The 21,346-nt window shown below is 39.1% G+C and overlaps 1 protein-coding gene across 5 annotated transcripts in view; it reads right to left on the bottom strand.

Moving 5' to 3' along the window:
- Positions 1–21,346, bottom strand: part of poglut2 (protein O-glucosyltransferase 2) — an 85,718-nt gene that overhangs the window by 43,098 nt on the left and 21,274 nt on the right. For 4 of the 5 annotated variants that reach the window (XM_059964725.1, XM_059964721.1, XM_059964724.1 and 1 more), the window contains exons 2-4: positions 20,107–20,312; positions 12,459–12,664; positions 401–478 (exon numbers count right to left, since the gene is read on the bottom strand). In XM_059964725.1, the coding sequence (XP_059820708.1) occupies positions 401–478; positions 12,459–12,664; positions 20,107–20,188 (366 nt within the window). In that variant the 5' untranslated portion in view covers positions 20,189–20,312. The remainder of the gene's footprint in view (positions 1–400; positions 479–12,458; positions 12,665–20,106; positions 20,313–21,346) is intronic. The other variant, XM_059964726.1, reaches the window with a different exon arrangement.

Raw genomic sequence — 21,346 nt, forward strand, 5'->3', positions numbered from 1 at the left:
CTTTGCAAAGGACTATAGAAATCCAGATAAAAGCTAATCTTCACTGCTATGGAAAACCTTCTATATCCACGGGACATCCCAAAATATTTTTCAGTAATATACAAAACACCACACATTTTGTAGCAAGATGAGGACAGAAAGATAGGTATGGTTAGCACATCAAAGGAACTCTCAATTCTTCTTCCAAAAGTGCCATAATTCTTATACCATCATGAAAGGGTTTAGTGTTTTATCTGGCATTACAGCACTCCGCTAGGATTTCACTTACTGTTTCTGGAGTAAGGTTTGAATGTAGAACAGAGGCACAGTGCAACAACAGAATATTTCTTTCAAATATTAAACTAACCTAAGAATATATGATTTCTAAAATGTATTTAAATACACCGACAAAACTACTTGCCTTCCGAGTCAGAGACAACAAAATGGAATCCATGAAAATCCGAAAGCCAACATGTTCTCCAAATGTCTTCACGTAAACCTAAAATATTTTATATGATCAAAACAAAAATCAAATTTCATTAAATTTAGTTCATATTATAAACTTTGAAAAGTGCTACATAACAGCCGTCATTGCTTGCATACCCTTTGAATATTCTACATTACTTTACCATTGATTGCAGTGCTTTGAGTTACCTCACCTACTTAAAACTCCCCATGTTGTAAGGGCCCTTCTGAAACATCTTTTCAATCTTGTCTTTAATTAACTCTAACCTTTTGCTCACTAATTGGTACTTGTTTTGCTGGCTAAATGCTTATCAAGTACTTTGAATTATCTTGCGTCATAAGCACTATTTGAGAATTTCACTGATATATTTGTACAGTTAGAATAAACTTGGCACTTTATGTTTTGGGGTATAATAGTTGTGTATTTAATGAGTTGATGTTCATTTGCTTTTGTGTTATTGATCTGTTTCCTTCTGCTTTGTTTGCTTATGCATATCTCATGCATTTTATAAAATGGCAGATTTTTTCTTAAATTATGTCTACTGGAATATTATGTTACTTTTTTTTAATTAAACAAAATATACTTCATTCAAAAATAAAATTATATACAATAAACCATTCAATGACTTTCAATCCTTTACAACTGTTTCCATTACTGTCTTTACATTTTCACACTTTTCACCACCCATGTGGCACTCTGTTATTTCATATTTATATTCCCTTGTTCAGGGTTATACACCCTGCCCCCCACCGCCCCTCAACTCCCGCGGGAGAAAAACCCTAGACTGCGGGTCCTACCCCACCGGGCCCTTGCAGTGGCTGCACCAAGTTTGAATGTGTCCCTCAGCACGTGTTCCTACAGCCGAGAATGTGCCAGTCGGCAGCATTCCCCCACAGGCATCTCCATGTGCTGGTAGACCATCAAGTTTCGGGCTGAATATGTGCAATTATTTGATTTGACTGAGCGACCATATCCCTGATAGTCACCTAGTCTTACACCATGGCTATACCCTTTCAGTGGAGGTAAGGTGTATAAAAAAATGTTGAGGTATTTAAAGGAAAAATCCGAAGCGACTCGAACAGCAATGGTCAGAGTCTAAAGTTATGCAGCACATAACAGGCCCACCACAACCATTACATCTATAAATCTTGTCTCCATTTATGTATTTTAAGGATAAAAAAAAAAAGAGATGAAAGACAAGAAAGGAAGGGGAATGGATACAAAAATAGAAAAAGGGAGACATAATTGAAATCACTCCTCTCCCCAAAAAAATGGCAGTAGAAGAGAAAGAAGTCAAAAGAGACCAAGATTTTACTACCATGGCCAGAAGCTTATCACTACTCACCCAAACTTAACATTTCCATAGTCAATCTTGCTTCTCTATCTAGCCTCAGGTGCCAGCAGTAGGGTCTGAAGAATAAATATATCACTGAGCTGTTGGCTCTAGTGGAACACACCCAGCCATAAAGATCTATTGGAAAACCTTGATACCCACCAGCCAGTTCTTCAAATTTTAAAATTGTCAGAATTGTTATGATACTAAATGTCTCTGCCATTCAAAAACATCTAAACCTTGTCAAAAATGTTGAAAAATTACTCAACTGAAAATTCTTTTAAATAAAATTTTAAAATCTGATTTGTGTTCACAAGGAGCAGTGTCTCAGAAAGGCAGCATCCATTATTAAGGACCTCCAGCACCCAGAGCATGCCCTATTCTTACTGTTAAGCCTGAAGGCACACACTCAGCAATTCAAGAACAGCTTCTTGCCCTCTGCCATCCAATTCCTAAAAGGACATTGAACCCATGAACACTACCTCACTTTTTAAATATATATTATTTCTGTTTTTGCATGATTTTTAATCTATTCAATATATGTATACTATAATTTTTTTTCTTTTTCTATATTATGTATTGCACTGAACTACTGTTAAATTAACAAATTTCACGACACATGCCAGTGATAATAAACCTGATTCTGATTTTGATTTAAATATTCAAAATAACTTTCCTTGTTCAAGACAGATGATATCACTGAATCTTGAAGCACAAAACTATTCTTATGCAGTCTCTGCCTTTCATTATTTGACTCCTGGACTTTTAAATACACAGATTGATTCTCAATTGAATTATCAACTTATCATTTATCATAAGGCATCTTTTTTTTCTATTCTGCTAATGTTTTCAATAACCAATTCTATCGATTAGCTTTAAAATTAATTTTTGAAATGTCATCATCACTGACAAAGGCAGCATCTGTTGTCCACCCCCAACCACCTGTACAAGGTGGTGAACAGCTGCAATCTTTCTGGTGATCATATTCTGAACTGCAATTGGATAGAGGCTGCAACCTAGAGGTTGAATCAACAGTGACAGATTCCCAAGTCATTGTGGTATTCAGTTTCGAAGGGAACCTGCAGGTGATAAGGGTTTGCGGGTTTAGGAGGTGCCGTGACAGCAGCTTGGGTGAGTAACTGCACTGGTGGTGGAGGGAATGAATGTTTAAAAAGTGGTTGATGGGGAATAACCAAGTGGCCACTCTGTTCCAGATGGTGTCTAGCTTTTAAAGAATTGCTAACAGCGTACACATATAGGCAAGAACACAATACCCCATCATGGTCCTGACTTGAGCTTTGCTGACAGCAGAATAGCTCTTTGATGTCAGAAAGTGAGCCAATTGCTAGGATATTCCAGCCTCTAATCAGTTCCTGCGACCCTGGTGTTTACAAGCATGGAGCAGTTAAGCTACCAGTCCAAGATGAATCTTGGTTTTGTCTGTGAAACAATAAAATAAGAGCCAGCTTAAGCTGTAGTTCTGGGAATCCCTTCAGTAGACCAGAACTGTTAAATTCTGCTCTAAATATTTTTAAAGTTTACCTATGGCAGTTTGTAAATTTGAAGGGTGACCAAAAAGAAGACATGTTTGATTAAAATATGCAGTAAATGTAAAAAAAATAAAGGTAAGTTCTCTGGTTAAAGTCAAAGGATTTTCTGCTGAGAGGATTGTTCACAGATTATGCTGTCTAGGTGGTTGCTGCCACGGTTCTATGATATATTTTCCAATTAAACCATTTCATTGGAGATCTTTGAATAAGTAATGCAGGTTGTGGATACAGCATAACCAGCAAATGGACTAGACAAGCCATTCCCAGTGTAGCTTTTTGTTACTTTAAAACAAAGCAAAACTGTTGAGAGACTAAACCAGGAGACTGACACTGTATGACATGCTTCCAAAATAACAATGTTCCAAATTGATAAAGGTACGTTTCATTCTTTATTACCGAACTAGCAAAAGACAAACAATCTAAGACTAATGAAACTAAATTAGCAATGTAATTAAGCAAAATAATAGCGGTTAACAAAATTTAACACCCCATGGCTTATCTCCTCTCAACTAGTCTAAAGTAAACTAACTGAGACCAAATGAGAAAACATAACTACACTCATTTGCTTCTACCACGTCAACCCACCCACGTGACAGAACTTTTCTGATGCACCTGTAACTGTGGTAAATACTCCTTGGCCCACCATTTCCAAAACAAGTGTGACATGTATTGGACATGCTTTCATCTACGAAGAGCATAAATGTCTTCCTTTTGGAACTCTCCTGGTGGTAAGGATGGGGAGATCTTCAGAAGCAACAGATGGTTGGGTGTTAGTGCTTCCAAGTCATTGGGATCAGAGGATGCTTTAGGAATTGGATGACCATTGATAACAGTCTCTGCCTCACAAAGGCCTGTGTGGAAACCCTCTTCATCAAAGTTTTGTACCTTCATGTTGGAATTGAGGACCTTTCTCACAAACCTAATCAATCTCTCCCATGTTCCTCCATAATGTGAGAATTCACATGGAAATCTCTCTCTTTGGCAAAACCTATAGTCTCCATGTCAGCCTTTCTCAGCTCTTCCACCAAGAGATAACCTCGGCCAGTCTGATCTATGGCCTTTTCAATCTCTCTCTCCATGCTGAGCTAGAGCAATGCTCAATTGCTTCCTCTTCTGACAAAGAAAGAAGAGCAGGTTCTTAAATCTAAGAATCTAGGTCACTGTCTTCCTCAAGTGGGTCCAAGATGAGAAGTAATGGACTGTATGTGTTACCACATCCACATCCTCTTCGATCTGCATGGCATTCATTGCAACACTCCTCTTTTCTTCTGAATCATTTGGCACAAGTTCTCCACAATAATTGGGACTCACAAGCCATTCACTTTCAGACTGAAGAAGATAACGAGGCCCTGACACCCATATCTCATTCTTCAGGAATGCTTTCACCAGGAGTTCAAGAAATCAACGTTCATTCAATCAGGTTGGAGGCTACCCAGATGGAGTAAAAGGTGTTACTCCTCCAACCTGAGGTCATGGACTGCCATGTCTGAATGAGCATGGGAAGTGGAATTAAAATGGGTGGCCACTGGGAGATCTGGCAGATGGGAGTATAGGTGCTTGGCAAAGCAGTCTCCCAGTCTGTGTTGGGTCTCACCGATATATATCGAAGACCACACCGGGAGCACCGGATTCAGCAGATGACCCCTGCAGACTCAGGTGAAGTGTTGCATCACCTGGAAGGACTGTTTGGAGCCCCGAATGATAGCGAGGGAGGAGGTGTAGCACTTGCTCCACTTGCAGGGATAGTGCCAGGAGGGAGATCAGTGGGGAGGGACGAATGGACAAGGGAGTCACATAGGGAGTGATCCCTGCAGAAAGCAGAAAATGGGGGGTGGGGGAGGGAAAGATGGCTTCTCCTATCAGATTCCCCCTTCTCCAGCCCTGTATCTCTTTCACCAATCAACTTCCCAGCTGTTTACTTCCCCCTCCTGATTTCACCTATCACCTTGTGGTTCTTCCTCCCCTCCCCCCACTTTCTTGCTCTTTTTTTCCAGTCCTGATGAAGGGTCTCAGCCTGAAACACTGACAGTACTTTTGTTCATAGATGCTGCCCGGCCTGCTGACTTCCTCCAGCATTTTGTGTGTGTTGCTTGGATTTCCAGCAGCTGCAGATTTTCTCGTTTATGACTGGACCACTCATGAGCAACTGATATTGGTATAGTGTCATCCCAGCCAAACCCTTCCTTACATAGATCTTGTTGGATTTTTTTTTAGCAGGTAGCACCACTGGACTCAAAATTTCTCAAGGATCATAGATGAACCTAACTGTGGAGAGGATCTCCCTTGTAGTGAGTGGTCTATCTTGGATTGCGATCTTAAACTTGAAAGTATCAGACTGAATGCACCATTACACACCCAGTACTCTCTCCACCAAAGAAATATCTTGATACAAATCCAGACGTTTCATGACTTTAGCTCTTTGCTCTTCTGGTATCACAGCTAGCACATAACGTCTGTTGCTTATTCACTTTAGTGCTGCCTTTAGCACAAAAATTGATGGAAGGTCGTGACAGAGAAACACTGCTTCTTCCTCAGAGGACACTACCACAAGGCAGTCATCAGCATAGAAGCAATGCAAAACCTTATCCACCATCTCATGGCTGAACTTCATTGTCTTCTGTGTATCTCTACAGAGCGAAGTTGACACAGCTTGGTGGAGAAGTTGCTTCAAAGAGATGTCCCATTCTAAAGTGAACCAAAGTTCAAAGTAAAATTTATAGTTACTGTTATAGAACAGTAACTAGAAACTGTAAACATCCAAAACTACAAACTGTAAACAAACTATACAAATGAAGATATAAATTAACAGTAATAAATAATGAGCACAAATTAACAATATAACAGAGTTTTTAAATGAGTCCTAAAACAACTGTAGTTATCCCCTTTTCTTCAAGAGCCTGATGGTTGAGGGGTAGTAACTGTTCTTGAACCTGGTGGTGTGAGTCTTGAGGCTCCTATAACTTCTACCCGATGGCAGCAGCGAGAAAAGAGCATGGCCTGGGTGGTACGGATTTTTGATGAAAGATGAATCAGAATCAGGTTTATTAACACCGCCATGTGTTGTGAAATTTGTTAACTTAGCAGCAGCTGTTCAATGTAATACATAATAATATAGAAGAAAAAAACAAATTAAAATAATAATAATAATAAATAACTCAATTACAGTATACATCTCTTCGGCTCTCCATCGATTTCGATGTTGACTGTGCTGAGAGTTTAGTCCCTGCAGGCACATTTATGGGCCACAAGACCAGCATTGGATTGGCACCGTCTCCCACATCGGTCGCATTTGTGATTTGACTGGTCTAGCACCAAATGTCTGCATTCATGACCTGCTTCATATTTCTTCTGCCTTTTCTCCTTGATAGCTGGGATTGACTTCTTGACAATGCAGCACCAACTTCTTCTGTCCAAAGCATCTTTCTCCCAGGTGTTGACAGGTCAGTGTTCTTCATATGGCGCCTGAGCACATCTTTATAGCGCAGCTTCTGCCCACCATGCTCTTTGCCCTTGAAATAGCCCTCCATAAGTCATACCTGGTTTTCTAGCACAGGCCTGGGTTTCCAGACTTGAATGCCACAGATCTAGCCTTCAGCAAACAACGTACATCGTGGTTCATCCACAGCACTGCCATAGAAAACCATGACGTTGGTTTTCTACAACAGTGTTTCATGTAGATGAGCTCAATGGTTGGGGGGTTTTTACCCATGATGTACCAGGTCGAATCCACTACCTTTTGTAGGATTTTCTGTTCAAAGGTATGGTATATTCTCATACCAGGTCGTAATGCAGCCAGTCAGCACACTTTCCACTACACATCTATCAAAGTTTGCCAAGGTTTTCAATCACACGCTGAACCTCTGCAGACTCCCGAGGAAGTAGAGGCACTGTTGTGCTTCCTTTGCTGTAATATTTATATGATGGTCTAGGACAGGTCCTCTGAGATAGTGACACCCAGAAATTTAAAGTTACTGACCCTCTCCACCTCTGCTCCTCTGATGAATACTGGCTCATGAAGTCGACTGAAGTCCCTCTCCTGAAGTCTACAATTAGTTCTTTGGTCTTATTGACATTAAGTAAGACGTTGTTATTACTACACTACTCAGCCAAGTTTTAGGTCTCCCGCCTGTATGCTGATTCATCACCCACTTTGATTTGGCCCACAATAGTGGTGTCATCAGCAAGCTTGTATATTTTGTTGGAGCTGTACTTAGGCACACAAGTGTAAAGCAAGTAAAGCAGGGGGCTAAGTACACACCCCTGTGATGCTCCTGTATTGATCGAGATTGTGGAGGAGATGTTTTTGCCAATCTGAACTGACTGGGGTCTATAAGTGAGGAAATTCAGGATCCAATTGCACAAGAGTGTATTAAGGCCCAGGTCTCGGAGTTTACTGATTAGTTTTGAGGGGGGTGATGGTATTAAATGCTGAGCTGTAATCAACAAAGAGCATCCTGATGTATGTATCTATGCTGTCCACAGGTTCCAGAGTTGTGTGCCAAGAGCCAACAAGATAGCATCTGTTGTAGACCTGTTGCTTCAGTAGGCAAATTGGAGCAGATCCAAGTCGCCATTCCGACAGGACGTGATATGCTTCAATACCTGCCTCTCAAAAGACTTTATCACTGTGGGTGAATGTGTCACTGGGCATTAGTCATTTAGGCAGGTTACCATGCTCTTCTTGGGCACCACTACAATTGGAGCCTGCTTGAAAGATCTTCTCTTGACAAACCAAGTTGTGCATCCTGACTGTACTCAGGGAAGTTTGTACCGAACTGCCACTGCCAAAGCTCATCCAAGTTTAAAACTGAGATCCTGTTAACTGTCTAAGAAATGGACATGTTTTAGATGAGACCATCCCTGGAGATCCCTCTGCCATGGAATGTTCCCTCTGTGAACAGGCATACTTTCCTGTGCATACATGTTAGGTAGTTCACAATAGTTTTCACCATCTAAACCAGCCACTTCCAATCCTGAAACAAAGTAGACAATGTAGCTATTCATGATCTTCTCTTGACCCAATGTGCGTAAGAGATTGTTCTTGAAACCCACTGTGCAGAACACTGCTGTACTTCGTAACCACTGTTTCATTATCCTTCTTAGACTTCGCTTGTACTGGAATTACGGGACGTTTACAATCATGATCACTAGTACCTAAGGCCATTAGATACTAGGGCACTACTCACTGCTGTGCCTGATTCTTTCTTGGCTTGTTTTGATTCTGCACTCTTTTCATTGGAGTGAATATGAATTATGCTGGGATGCAATCCTTGCTGATGTGTCCTGTACACAACAGCCAAAGCAGACATTTTCCTTTAGAAAGGCAAGCTTCTCACTATGAACTCTTTTCTCCAGCTGTGGGCATGAATCCAATGTGTGTTCACCCTCACAGGTCAGACAAACCCTTCTGGCAAGCGACCATTTCCTTTCCACTAGTTCCAGGTTCAGTTTCACCTTTATTTCTCACAGGGGCCACAGTAGAGGCAAAGTTGTTTCCTTTAACCTTAGAATGAAGTTGTGACTTAGTTTTGTTCACACCTTTGTTTATTGCCAGCGATGGAACATCCTGTAGATTCCCAAATACAGGTCTGTTACAATCTTTACTTGCCTTTCAATAAAATCAACAAAGTCAGCAAAAGTAGTCTTATGGTTGTGCCTTTCTTGCAGTTTGCAGATCATCATTCTCCATTTATTCCTAATCATATAGGGCAATTTCTTTATAACAATAGATATATTTGCAGACATGTCCAGCTCACGAACGTACTGCGCTTCTTCCCTGGTATTGCAACAGCCTCTAAGAAAAAGACTGTAATTTTGAAGAGGTTTCACGTCTTCAGACCTAATAGTACCCAAGAAAGAGCCTTTTGCATGAAAGCAGATGCAATTTTCCATTCAATACCAAAATGTTCTTGCAGTAAAGCCTTAGTTTTTATGTATCTTTTCTTAGGATCGACATGCTGGCAACTTCTGACAAGTTCTCTAGGATGACCCCTAGTATATTGTTCAAGGAAATAGAGGCAGTCACTATAGTCAGTCTCGTCTTCAACACTATTTTCAAAAGCCCTCAAGAATGCGTGATACTGCAATGGATCACCATTGAAGATTTTAATCTCTCTTTTAGGCGAAGATGAAATGCATTGTTGTTGTGCCAATAAGGTTATTTCACTTTGCTTCCTCATAACATCAACAATAATATTCTGACACCTATTGTCTGAAACAAGTACTTCCGTGCTGTAAGTGAATGTCCCTATGAGCTCTTCGAGTGTTGGATATGATTGTCTTTCAATAATTGTTGACGTGTGATTAATGCAGCTAAATCAGCCTCTATTTTAATGCGCGCAGAGGAGGTATTAGAAACAGAAGATGTCTGCATCAGTAATTGAAGCATTGACATTTGCCACACTGTTGCTTGGGTCTATATCATCCTGTGGGTCCTCTGCTATATGTGTAGTCAAAACATGCCTTGGAATTTGAGAAACACTGATGGAAGATGAGACATATATTCAACATAACCTTCAATGGAACATGCCTGCGTCAAGCATTGTTTCGCATCCTTTGTGAGTGTACTACTAAGACATCCAATGTTTGAAAAGCACTGGTTCTGTTTTTCCTGCCCGACTTTGGGAAGTAGTGAGATCAACATGTGATGTTGCTTAGCAACAGCTTTACAGAGACTAGTCAAGTCCTCAAGATGACATTGCACTTGTAAGGCATTTTCCTTATTTGCCATAAGATTGTTTGCATTTGTTTTATATTCCTTTAAAAAACTTTTGATTTTACCTGCTAAAGCTTTCAAAGTAAGTTTAACCTCTTTTGCAAACCCCATCTGCAATCATTGGCATCAATTTCACATTTCGATACACTCACATTACTTTCGCAAGTTGAGTGACTGGCAATTAGCTCTTTGCTTGCCTGCAGCACTGGCAATATTTGATTCAATAAACATAGGCAGCAAACTGTCCGCACATCCACAGTGCTTATACCAGACTGTACAAATAGCCTTCAATTCAAACATCAGCAACCAGAATACTTCGGCACTTCAATAAAGCAAGGCAACGGAGCCTCAGGCAAGCATCACATGATCAAGCTGCACTGACCATTCAAAACTGCGTTCAAACCACAAATACACAGCAAATACACATTTACTTGCTGCAAGCTGAAAGAGTTTCTGACGTGTTGCTTTCAGTGTTGCGATTCCAATTCCATCAATGGGTTTGAGGCAATTCTTTGCCGTAGACTGGTGTTTGCTTGGTATAACTAGATATCTTTTGACAAAATGTAACTTGACAGAATAAACCAAAACTGCTGAGAGACTAAATCAGGGTAATCGACACTGTATGACGCACTTCCAAATAATGAATTTCCAAATCGTAAAAGGTATGTTCAATCCTTTATTATAAAACCAGCAGGGCCAAACAACCTTGTATTGATAAAGAACTAACGAAACTAAAATTAATGATATAGCATTCAAATCAGTGAAGTAATTAAGTTAGCGATCCAATATAATCTCAATTGGCATAACTAAGCGTTCCAATTGGCATAGTAAGTGGCCAAACTAAATTAGCAATTTAACTGCACGATACTAAGTGTAATGATAGCAGTCAACAAAAAAAATTACCCCGTGGCTTACCCCCCTCAACCAAACTACCGAGACCAAGCAATAATACGTAACTACACTTATTTGCTTCTACCATAAACTGAACCATGTAACAGATTACCATAATAAATGCACCACAAAATACAACACAGATGGAAAACGGATACTTGGCTCCTACACCCAGGTTACAAATGCCTGACATATGAAGAGAAAAAAAAACTGCCATAATATTATTAAATTTAGGAGTGTGAGTTAAGTACATACATTTGTCCCTATGAATGGCAAAGCATGTCGTCACCCTTCAGTTTTAGTCATTTTTCTTTCTTTTATGTGCTTTTGATGCCATTTATTACAATACTGTGGAGGTATGGTTACCAATCTAAGTGATTTTTGTATATTTTCTGACTAATAGCTAAAACAGACTTACAGCTGTTGGTAAAAATAGAACTAGTATGAATTTAAATTTCTAGAAGGCATTTCACGAGCTATAGTGTCGAAGGTCATTGTGGAAAATGAAAGCTAATGATACAAGAGATAACAAAATGGGATGGATAGATGATTGCCTGCTAACGGGAAATAGGGAGATGACCTTTTTCTAGTTGGGAAAATGAAATGAATGGTGTGCCTCAGGAACTGATGTGGCAGTCTTTTACAATTTATATAAATGACTCAGATGAAGGAAATAATGTATAGAACATAGAACAGTGCAGCAGTACAGGGTCTTCGACTCACAATGATACACTGACATTTTAACCTGAGATTAATCTAACCTCTTCCCCCCCCCCCCCCCCCCCGTATAGCCTTCCATTTTCCTTTCACCCATGTGTCGAAGAGTCTCTTAAATGTCCCTAATGTATCTGTCTCCACCACCTCCCCTGGTAGCATGTTCCACACACCCATCACTTTATGCAAAAAAAAACTTTTCCTGAAACCCCCTACTCTTTCCTTCTCTACTTCTTCCTATGCCCATCACCCCGACTAAAACTCCTTTCAATGTTATGGCAAGCCTTAATATTGACAAACTCCCAGCACTAAAAATTAACACCAAGTACATATGAATTCTCATCCTACTTGATTTTAATTGTTATATATATATATATTTTCATATTAGTTATTTTTAAATACTTTAGCCTAAAGTTCCAGTCTGACTCATTGAGGAGGCACACAATCATGACCTTTATTAAGTAAAGCTCACTTGTCTTATAAGGGGTGCCAGTTGGAATCTGAAATTTATTGTGCCTTTCAAAAGATCTGGAATTTCATGGAAAGCAATCTCACAATCAGGAAGCACCTGGTTGGTTCACCTCAGGTATTAACTATCTCAGCACCTTTATTTTGCATTAAATATTTATCACATAAAAGATAGCATTTGTCTATAAATGACATTCCACATGTGGACACTACCTAGTTTCCCAATAAATACATTAGAGAATACATTATTGTTTAAATTAAAAGTTGCAACTACTTTCTCAAATTTTCTTTGTATATTTGCTACCAGTGTTAAACCTGCAGATATAATCAAGCACAAAGTACCTTATTATCTTTTATTGTGTAATGGCACAGACTTTGTCTTTGGCCAAATCTTTTTGCAATTTCTACAGCATTGCGGTCTGGATCGACAAAAGGAAAATGAGCCAAATCTCGTTGAATCTGTGGAAAAGACAGAGGACACTGCATATCCTTGTACCATTTGCTTCCATCTTCTTGTGCACAGTTACAGGATTCATGGTACACAAACCCTGCAAAGGGAAACATTCATTTACTACTGCCACCAACCTCCTAAAATATAAACAATAAAAAGTTGAACCAGATAAAGCAAACACAGCATTATATCTTTTTTAAAAATCCCATAAGAAAGCATTGAAATCTAGAAGGTGTGGGATTGTCAAGGCAGATACACAAATGTTGTTTTCTCTCAACAGCTAAGGAGCATTAGTCAGGGTAAGCTATTTAAAGATCAGATGGAGAAATAGATGCACAGGATCTAGCTAATTTTTAATGCAACAAATGAAACACTGAATGTAAATGTGTACAAAAATCACCAAAAATGATAGCAAAAGAAAAACAACAACTCGTTAATAGACTGAGAAGAAAAGGCCATTGAAATTTTATTTCGTTTTCTTAACAGATATGGCGCATAAATAATAGGTTACGGTAAGTTTATAGGAGTTACTAACCAAACCTCAGTTGGGAGAAAATTAACAACATTGGACTTAGAACTTATGGAACTTTAAAAAAAATACAGTAGATTCAACACAAGGTTACTGGTATGAGAAAGTACAAATGAAAATTTACATATTGTATATATATTTTTTCATTTTTGGAGAACAGATTACATATAATGTAGATATCTAAATCTAAGGTAGCAGGTAGATTGAAGTGAGTTTGGAGAGAAAGGAATTTCTGAATTAAGACACAGCCACATGAAGGTTATAAGACAATGGGATTCACTTTCATGGATAGTGGTGTAGTAGAAACAACATTAACATTTAATATTACAGCGGGAACGGATATATCACTGAAGGAAAAAGAGAACTAAAGGCATACAATCAAATTAGTAAATATAATTTGAATGATCTGCTCCTGTAAATACTAAATACTATGTTGTGCTAAATGCCTGATTTGAAAACAAGTGTACTTTAATGCAGGATATGGACATTACTGCCAACGCCAGCATTTATTGACTTCATAATTGCCCTTGAGAGGTTATGGTCTGTCGCTTTCTTAAGCCATTATGCTATAAACTTTCAAAATGCACTATACATAGCATAGTGTAGAGAGGTTTTATATATTGTATTTCAAATGTATGTTTGTCTGCATTATTCATGCAGGAGTGAATTTTATAAATGCCTACTCACTAAAGTATGGAGAATGAATCAGACAGTAAATTAATCATAGTTTTATGCACTATAATCTAGATAAAATTTAATCTAGATAACGTGAAAATTGATATTAAAGTACATGTTTTAAACTTCCCTTGATTTTAATCCTATTCAGGCTGTTAATCAGAACAATTTGAAATGTGGTTGATATTATGCTCATGATGTACTTCCAAATGCACAGTTCCACCACAACTTGCAGTGGATGCAGAGATTCATCTTCGGTGGACATAAATAACATTCAAGAAACCAATAACAGCATAATTTCCCACACAAAATGCTGGTGGAACACAGCAGGCCAGGCAGCATCTATAAGGAGAAGGAAGCACTGTCGACGTTTCGGGCCGAGACCCTTCGTCAGGACTAACTCAAAGGAAAGATAGTAAGAGATTTGAAAATAGTGGGGGGAGGGGGAAATGCAAAATGATAGGAGAAGACCGGAGGGGGTGGGATGAAGCTAAGAGCTGGAAAGGTGATTGGCGAAAGTGATACAGAGCTGGAGAAGGGAAAGGATCATGGGACGGGAGGCCTTGGGAGAAAGAAAGGGGGGGGGGGGGGGGGGAGAAGCACCAGAGGGAGATGGAGAACAGGCAGAGTGATGGGCAAAGAGAGAGAAAAAAAAACAACTAAATATGTCAGGGATGGGGTAAGAAGGGGAGGGGCATTAACGGAAGTTAGAGAAGTCAATGTTCATGCCATCAGGTTGGAGGCTACCCAGCCGGTATATAAGGTGTTGTTCAACCTGAGTTGGATTCATTTTGACAGTAGAGGAGGCCATGGATAGACCTATCAGAATGGGAATGGGGCATGGAATTAAAATGTGTGGTCACATATTTCTGATCTGCTTCTTTCTGCATCAAATAATCTTTCAATTTATCTAATTTGGGAAGAGTTACTTGCATAAAACATATAACATATACATCCTTCAATTAGTTTTAATGTCAGCATTGTAATAAACCTGAATTACCCTACTCCTTAATGATCTGAGATAAGCTCTTATGCTTCAACCAACTCCACTTACAAATCTCAGCTTTTTTTTTATTTTGATATGAACAATCAACAAATATATTAAAAAATGAAGATGGACTGCATGGCCTTAAAAAGAAGATTGTGCTAAGTTGGAATGCCTTTGATAAAGTATGCATGCCTTTTAATACCTCTTCTAAAAGTATACTTGGTATTGATTATTCCTACGCAACACAGTAAAATCAAACACTAAGATGTTCATTTATATCTGCAGGAAATGTTACCAGAACTGGCAGAGATGATGATCTGTAGAAAAATGACACATTTTAATCAGTCTTTGCCCTAGTGGGAGAGTCAACAACTAGAGTTTAAAGGTGATAAGAAATAAATATAAAGGTTTGATAGACAAGTTTCACCTAAAATGTGTGTGGATATATATAACAAGTTCCCAAATGAAGTGATAGTAGCGGCACAATACAGTGCTTAAAAGGACATAGGAGCACAACTGGGCTATTAGGCCTATCAAGTCTGCTACACCATTCGATACTGGCTGATTTATTTTCCCAATTCTCCTGCTTTCTCCCCATAACCTATGATGCCCTGACTAATCAAGAACCTACCATCCTCCACTTGAAACATACCCAATGACTTGGTCTCTACAGCCATCTGTGGCAATGAATTCCACAGATTCACCCACCCTCTGGCCAAAGAAGATCCTCCTTATCTTTGTTGTAAAGGGATGTCCTTCTATCCTAAACTCTCCTATGCATTATTACTGCCCAGGATATCAATGTTCACAGTTCAAGCCTGGTGTTCTCTGTGCGTCTTCCCTGTAGAATGCATGGATTTTCTCTGGGTCCTCCGGTTTCCTCCCATATTCCAAAGAGGTACCATAGGTTAATTGATCATTATAAGTTGTGCTGGACTAGGCTCAGGTTAAATTGGGCGGTGCAACAAGGGTCTATTCCATGGGAGAAGGAGAGAAAGGGGGGAGAGGGAGGGGGTTGATAAATAAAGATAAAATTGGGCCAAAGGGATCGTTTCTGTGATGTACAACTTTATGATTCTATGACTGTGAAGCATCTAACAGCTGAGTGCTATTATCTCTTACAAAGTGAAATCAAATGACACTTTAATTTCAGAGAGATTTACTTCCAGAAGAGCTCAATGCCTGCTAAGCTCACTTTGACCACCACAACATGGAGGGACCTTCATGTACCCCCACAGCCGGAAAAGATGATTTGATTTCAGTGTCCGAGAGCATCCTTCAAGAGGGTGTGAACCCACAGAAAGCATCCAGACTAGATGGTGTACAAGCCGAGTACTAAAGACCTGTACTGATCAAATGGCTGGAGTGTTCACTGAGATCTTTAACCTGTTGTTTCAGCAGTCTAAGGCGCCCACTAGCTTCAAGCAGGCTTCAATTATATCGATGCCCATGATGAACGTGGCAACCTGCCTCAATGACTATTGTCCAGCAGCACCTATATTCACTGTGATGAAGTGTTTTGAGAGGTTGGTGATGAAACATATGAACTCTTGCAACTTGGATTTGCTTCAGTTTGCCTACCAGCATAACAGATCCACAGCAGATGCTATTTCACTGGCTCTTCACTCAATCCTGGAACATCTGGACCAAAAAGATGTATACACCAGGATGCTCTTTATCAACTAGAACCTGGCATTCAATACCATCATCCCTTCAAAACTAATCAATAAGCTCCAAGACCTTGGCCTCAATACCTCCTTGTGCAACTGGATCTTCGATTTCCTCACTTGCAGACCCTAGTCAGTACAAGATTGGCAACATCTCCTCCACTATCTCCATCAACAATGGTGCACCACAAGGTTGTGTGCTTAGCCCCCTGCTCTACTTACTTTATACCTATAACTGTGTGGCTAAGCACAGCTCCAATGCCATATTTAAGCTTGCTGATGACACCACTGTTGTTGACCAAATCAAATCTGGTGACAAATTAGCATACAGAAGGGATTGAAAATCTGGCTGAGTAATGCCAAAACCTCTCATTCAACATCATCAAGACCAAGGAGTTGATTATTGACTTCAGAAAGAGGAAACCAGAGGTCCATGAGCCAGTCCTCATCAGGGGATCAGAGGTGGAGAGGGTCAGCAACTTTAAATTCCTCAGTGCTATCCTTTCAGATGACTTGTCCTGGGCCCAGAACTTAAATGCAATTATGAAGGAAGAACAATATGATCTCTACTTCCTTAGAAGTTTGCGAAGATTTGGCATGACATCCAAAACTTAGGCTAACTTCTAAAAATGTGTGGTGAAGAGTATCTTGACTAGTTTCATTATAGCCTGGAACAGAAACATCAATGCCCTTGAATGGAAAATCCTACAAAAAGTAGTAATATGCCCAGTTCATCAATGCTAAAGCCCTCCCCACCACTGAGCACATCTATATGGAGCATAACCACAGGAAAGCAGCATCCATCATCAGGAACTTCTACCACCCAGGTCAGACTTATTCTCGCTGCTACCATCAGGAAGAAAGTTCAGAAGCCTCAGGTCTCACCACCAGATTCAAAAACAGTCATTACCCCTCTTGAACCAATGGGGATAACTTCACTCAACTTCACTTGCCACAACTGATGGGCTCACTTTCAAAGACACTTAATCTCATGTTCACGATATTAATTGTCTATTTATTATTATTGCTATTTATTTTTTCTTTTGTATTTGCAGTTTGTTGTCTTTTGCACATTGGTTGTTTGTCTACCCTGTTGTCATGGTCTTTCATTGAGTCCATTATGGTTATTGGATTTACTGAGTATGAGTCTCAGGGTTGTATATAGTGACATATATGTATTTTGATAATAAATTTACTTTTGTCTTTGAATGCAGAGATGCCAAAAAATAGGTCTATGCATATTAGGTCTCTAGCAAATGCGATCTCACTGGCTCTTCATGTGGCCTTGAATCACCTGGACAATAAACTTAGATCAGGTTGCTATTTATTGTCTACAGCTCAGCACTTAATAATCGTTCCTACTGTTCTGATCAAAAAGCTCCAAAACAGAGCTACTTCATTCTACATCTGGATCTTCGACTTCCTCACTGGAAGATCATAGTCTGCGCAGATTGCGAGGGCTGTAAACAAACTGTGCCAATGCAGATATAAATAAATAGCAATAAATAAGAACCATGAAGTAACAATATAACAAAGTCCGTAAATGAGTCCATAAGTGAGCGTAGCTTTCCCCTTTTGTTCATGAGCTGGATGGTTGAGGGGTAATAACTGTTCTTGAACCTGGTGGTGCGAATCCTGAAGCACCAATACTTTCTACCTGATGACAGCAGCGAGAAAAGAGCATAGCCTGGGTGATGAGGATCTTTACTGCTTTTCTACGGCAATGTTTCATGTAGATGTGTTCAATGGCTGGGAGGGTTTTCCTGTGATGTACAGGGCCAAATCCACTAACTTTTGTGGAACTTTCTGTTCAAAGGCATTGGTGCTCCCATACCAGGCTGTAATGCAGCCAGTCAGCACACTTTCCACCACACATCTATAGAAGTTTGCCAAGATTTTCGGTGACATGCCAATCCTCTGTAGTCTCCTAAGGAAGTAAAGGCATTGTTGTGCTTTCTTCGCAATAATATTTGTATGATGGAGTCAGGACATGTCCTCAAAATAGTGATATCCAGAAATTTAAAGTCACTGACCCTTTCCACCTCCGATCCTATATGAATACTGGATCATGAAGTCTACAATCAGTTCCTTGGTCTTATTGACATTGAGTGAGAGGTTGTTGTTATTACACCACTCAGCCAAGTTTTCAATCTCCCTCCTGTATGCTGATTCATCACCCCTTTGATACAGCCCACAATAGTGCTGTTGTCAGCAAACTGATATATGGCGTTGGAGCTGTACTTAGCCACACAGTCATAGAACATGGGGGCTAAGTATACATTCTTGTGGTGCCTCTGTTCAATGGGAATTGTGGAGGAGATCAGCTGGTTAAATGATTTCACAGCAACAACCTTGCACTAACGTCAGTCATACCAAAGAATAGGTTGTGGACTTCAAGATGAGCTAAGATGAGGGCACGTACAACAATCCTCATTGAGGGATCAGAAGTGGAAAGATGAGTAATTTCAAGCTCCTGGTGTCAACATCTCTGCTGATTTATCTTGAGCCCAAAATATTGAGGCAGTTACAAAGACCGTGGCTATATCTTATTAGGAGTTTGGGATTTGGTACGTCACCAAAGACACTCGCAAATTTCTACAGATGCAATGTGGAGAGCATTCTAACTGGCCGTGTCACTATCTGGTATGAAGGGGGACACTGCACACAGGATCAAGATAAGTTGCAGAAAGTTGTGAACTAGTCAGCTCCATCATGGGCACTAGCCTATCCAGCATCTAGGACATCTTCAAGAAGTGATGCCTCAAAATGGTGGCATTCATCATTCAGGACTGCACCACCCTGCCCCACCACCACCAACCAGGACATGCCCTCTTCTCATTACTACCATCAAGGAGGAGTTACAGGAGCCTGAAGGCACAAACTCAACATTTCAGGAACAGCTCCTTCCCCTCTGTTATCAGATTTCTGAATGGGCAGAAATTTGGCGGTGACATTAAACTTGATTCTGAATTTTTCCAAGATATTCTGTCACCGATCTTAACAGACATATAACTGTTCATGACAAATACCATCATTAATGCACAAACTGGCATGTCTCAGAGGTTAATAATTATAGCATTTGGTAGTTATTCACATTGTTCCATTTTCTTCACATAAATGGTCTCACCAAAGGTTCTTCTGTTATTGTTAATTAGTTATCCTTTAAACTTGTCACAGAAAAGTTAGGGCTGACTATTAATTACATGTATCCTTTTAAATGACCTCAGTATTGTTAACACAATGGCAGAAAGTGAAACAATTTTAAATGAATAATCTAATTCCTGCTCTTCATAAATTGTTCTAGGGAGATTTTCAAAGTTTATGATATTATTCTTACATTCCCCTTTGTCTTTCCCCCCTCTCTTTAATAAAATTTTTGTATCCGTGGACTTATTTTATTTCTTTACATGACCTGCCTTTACACAGTCAATTCTGTTGCTTTCTCAACCTTGAATTCATTGGTTTAGAATACTATAGTTGTCTGGTGCTCTTGCCACATTTACTCATATTTCCAGCCAGTTACTGAGCTAAAAACTCACAATGGTCAAGTGATTTACTCAGCAAGCTGCTTCACAGGAATGACTTCTTGGAAATATCAGGTTATTTTAACAATGTGTTTGTGTACTGCCATATTGTGCCTTTGTGATACTCTATAATTACATATAAAAAATCTCAAGTACCTTTTAAAAAATATGGTGACTGAGCAACATGAGCATCTTGGAACTTAATCTCAATTACCAGATCCCTGTAACTTGAATACATTCTGTATCTGACAAGGAAAGATCCATCCTTCCGATCCAACACTTGCACCCAAATGCGAGTGAATTCCTCACCCGGGGAATTAAAGCTCACTGTAAATGTGTCTTCACCTGGTGAAGAAGTAAAGCTACAGGGAAAGGAGAATAAGTTACACAGGAATCAGTACAAAAAAAATATATATGAATTGTAAAGGAAAACATTTGAAATTAACAGGTCTGTATAGGATGTAGACATGAGATAAACATGACATCAAAACCACACATGACTATACAAATATCCTGAACTTTACACTCACAAATGTATGAATTTCATTAATGAAGTTAACTGCACATGTGAACAATCTCCTTTGATTGAACACTTATTTACAAAATACAGAATATCTTATGTAAATTATTCTAACACACTAAGAACAACAAAAATGGTAGCCTTGCTTACAATTCTCTTAACTCTAAAATGAAGGTATTATCACTGTCAGAAATGACGATTTATTACACACTACAGAATTTTAACAATTACTAAAGTCAGTCTGATTAGATTGTAAGATAACAATGACAAATCATTACAATGCATTTGATGCAATGTGCATGTCTGCAGAGAACAGGTTAGTGAAAATAATGCTATTTGTAACAGTATGTATGTATTTGAGAATATACAATTTCAAACGTTTTTGTAAACTGCTCATTGTTTTGACAAAACAGCCATTTTAAAATCAGAAACAGCTTTCCAAATTCTGCTAGAAGTTTAATGTTTATTATGGAATTAAAGAGCAAACATTTGACACTAAACCTTGAAAAGCTGACATCACTTATCACTTTTTGTTAAAAGATTGAGGTTCAAGACATATTATCTCAGCTGATGTCCAGCATTATGCTGAGGGATGTATTACACAATTGGAACTTACACCCTTTGAGATGTGTAAGCCAAGATTTCATATCCCCATTCACATACTTATAGTCCAACATTACTATATTAAAAAAAATTGGAATTCTGTACAGCCTGCTTATGTCTGAACAACACATGTCTCAAGCAACTTCACTAAATAAATTGAAATTATTTCTGATTGACATTTGTGGAACATTACTTTTCAAAATTTGTCATTATAGTTCAATAGTTATTATATTTCATTGACAGTGTAATATTTGATGTCATGTTGTTATGAAG

The sequence above is a fragment of the Hypanus sabinus genome, chromosome 3, assembly GCF_030144855.1.
Source record: "Hypanus sabinus isolate sHypSab1 chromosome 3, sHypSab1.hap1, whole genome shotgun sequence".
Classification (NCBI taxonomy): Eukaryota; Metazoa; Chordata; class Chondrichthyes; order Myliobatiformes; family Dasyatidae; genus Hypanus; species Hypanus sabinus.